The 2,571-nt window shown below is 30.6% G+C and overlaps 1 protein-coding gene across 1 annotated transcript; it reads right to left on the bottom strand.

Annotated features, from left to right (window-relative positions):
- Nucleotides 1-616: 616 nt before the first annotated feature.
- On the bottom strand, nucleotides 617-1,136 carry LOC133327868 (speckle-type POZ protein-like B). Its single transcript, XM_061536402.1, has 2 exons — nucleotides 1,119-1,136; nucleotides 617-1,051 (listed from the first exon to the last, which is right to left on the bottom strand). Exons 1-2 carry the CDS (start codon nucleotides 1,134-1,136, stop codon nucleotides 617-619), a joined length of 453 nt encoding a protein of 150 aa, XP_061392386.1.
- Between the last annotated feature and the right edge of the window lie 1,435 nt (nucleotides 1,137-2,571).

Genomic DNA, 2,571 nt, shown 5'->3' on the forward strand with positions numbered 1-2,571 from the left:
GCGTTCCCAATTTTCCTGTTGGGTGATTTTTAAAAACATAATTTGTCAAATTCATATTGACACTAGTATTACGTTGGAATCAAATCAGCTGGGATTTGCTGTTACCTTTTATAATTGTACCATGGCAGTTTTTAAAGAATATTAAAAAAAAAAGATTAAATACAAAAAAAAAAAAAAAATAAATAAATAAAACATCGAAAGAACTAAAAAACCCCCATGAGGCAAAAAATGAGAAATCCGAATAACAAAAGGGGATTTTATGTGGTAAAAAACTTCGACACAGCCATACACACATACGTTTTAGCTACTACGTCGTACGAGCTACATTTACGGCAGTTTGGCTATGATAAGAGCTATCACCACAATCACCTCTTTTTATTCAATTTTTTTGTAAATACAACAAAAGAATGCAACATAAAATCGATAAACAAATGGAGTTTGTTATAAAAAAAAAAATTATTCATATCCGTCACACCTTTGTAAAGACGTACATACACACATCTTTGTATATGGCTTAACCGAACTACAACTGCATCTGCATGACCTTTTCCAAGATGTCCAAACATACATCACGATCATTCGCACGTAATCTTTGCCATCCTTTCGTTGCCCATTTTTAATGTTTTATGATTACAATGATTACAAATTGAACAGCCTTTGATTTAAGGCGTTCACTGGAATGACGATCGCCCAGAAGAAGAATATCAGCCACTGTGTCGACACTCATTACTTCGATTAACATATCTTCACAGATTTTTTGCAAATCCACTAGGGCATATTTATTGGCAGCCACAAATAGATCTGCGGCCATTTCTTTGGGTATTTCCTCGTCCGTGTAGATGTAATTTAGCAATTTCTTGAGCACGTCCGAATCCATATCGTCGATGGTAATACTACCGGTTTTCTTCTCCTGCAGGTCATTGCGGAACATGGCCCGAAACACATCACTGCGAGCACATAACACAACCTTGTGTGCCTTGAATTCAGTTCGATCTTGGGCGACCAGAGTCACATCGCAGAATTCTTCGCTAGCCAAGATATTGGCGAAATCCTTCGATATATTTATTTATTTGTTTCGTTGATATCTCCTTCGAGCATTGCTTTGATCCTTCAGTTACTGTAACTTGAAATATCATGTTTTCAATATTGCATGAAATCAACTTTACATATGTATTTGCAGTTGTATGTAGTATCCATACGGCTTTGACTTCCCCATTATTTACCACAATTTCCGGAGATTTATAATCACAACGACCAAACGCAAGGAACTGCCAACAACATTTATTATTTCCGATGTTACTGATATTTCCAACAGTATTGATCATTTCGAAGACCCTGACACACTGGACGGCAGGGCTATCTCAACAAAATGTAACGACAAAAAAAAGACGGTTATTTGTTTGTCGAACTGTTCACAGAGTCCATTGCCGTTTGATTTTTGCCTTTGACGGCAACAGCTGATCTTACTTACACACACACACACACCTACAGTCGGCGCCAAAGTAGAAAATACATTGTTTTAACGGTTGTAGTTAAAGAAGAAAATCTATAGAATTTTTAAATAATTAAAAGAAAATTAGTTTAAAAAAATGTTTATAAAAAATATTATTAAATAAAAAAACAGAAAATTTTCTATATAAAAACATTTAAAAAAATCCTAAAGATTTTTGCACTGAAAAACAAAATGCATATAAAAAATTATAAACATTAAAAATATTATAAAGACATTTTTATAGGAATTATTTTAAGAAAATTTTATAGAAATTTTTATAAAAAAATTTATAGAAAAATTTTAAAGAAATTTTTATAAAAAAGTTTATAGAAATTTTTATATATATATATATATATATATATATATATAGAAATATTGGATCATACTATAGTCAGGAGAATTATTTTTTCTATTTAGATTCATATGTGATTCACGCAAATATGTTACAAAACAAGAAACAAAAAGTTTGAAATAAAAAAACTCTGATGACATGAATTAAGAATAGTGTTGTATGAACGGGTTAATTCATGTACGTAATTCTGAGAGCGAAGTGCGTTGTTCGAATGCCCGTCAGAACATGGCATAATATTAAAAAATTAATTTTCACTAAAATTTTGAATTTTTTATGTCGCCTTCAATAAAATTTATTAACTGATAATGAGGTACGAATTTAATAGAATAGTGCTGGCTTCGTTGTTTTTTGAAACCTCAAACATTTTTAAATTTCTTTCGATATGAAATAGACCTATAAATTTTGGATCAATTATTTCCTTAAAAGAAAAATACATACGAGACCATAGTATAATAATAGAAGGTAACAGCAAGTGTTGTTGTACAAAAAACCATACAACAACCACATGGTAATTTGTTGTTGTAAGTTCTACTAGTGTCAACTCATTTGACAGAAAAATGTAAACAAACAAATTATCATCATATTATTTTTATTTTGAAAATTAAATATTTTCGAATCCTCAAAATACAAATTGAAAAACATGAATGAAAATCTACCAAATTTATATTTCTATCGCTTCCACATCATTCCTATAATTGAGCCATTGCCATATATATGTGTAACACAT

The sequence above is a fragment of the Musca vetustissima genome, unplaced genomic scaffold, assembly GCF_032173495.1.
Source record: "Musca vetustissima isolate MV318-11 ecotype Yass unplaced genomic scaffold, APGP_CSIRO_Mvet_v1 utg360, whole genome shotgun sequence".
NCBI classification, from domain to species: Eukaryota; Metazoa; Arthropoda; class Insecta; order Diptera; family Muscidae; genus Musca; species Musca vetustissima.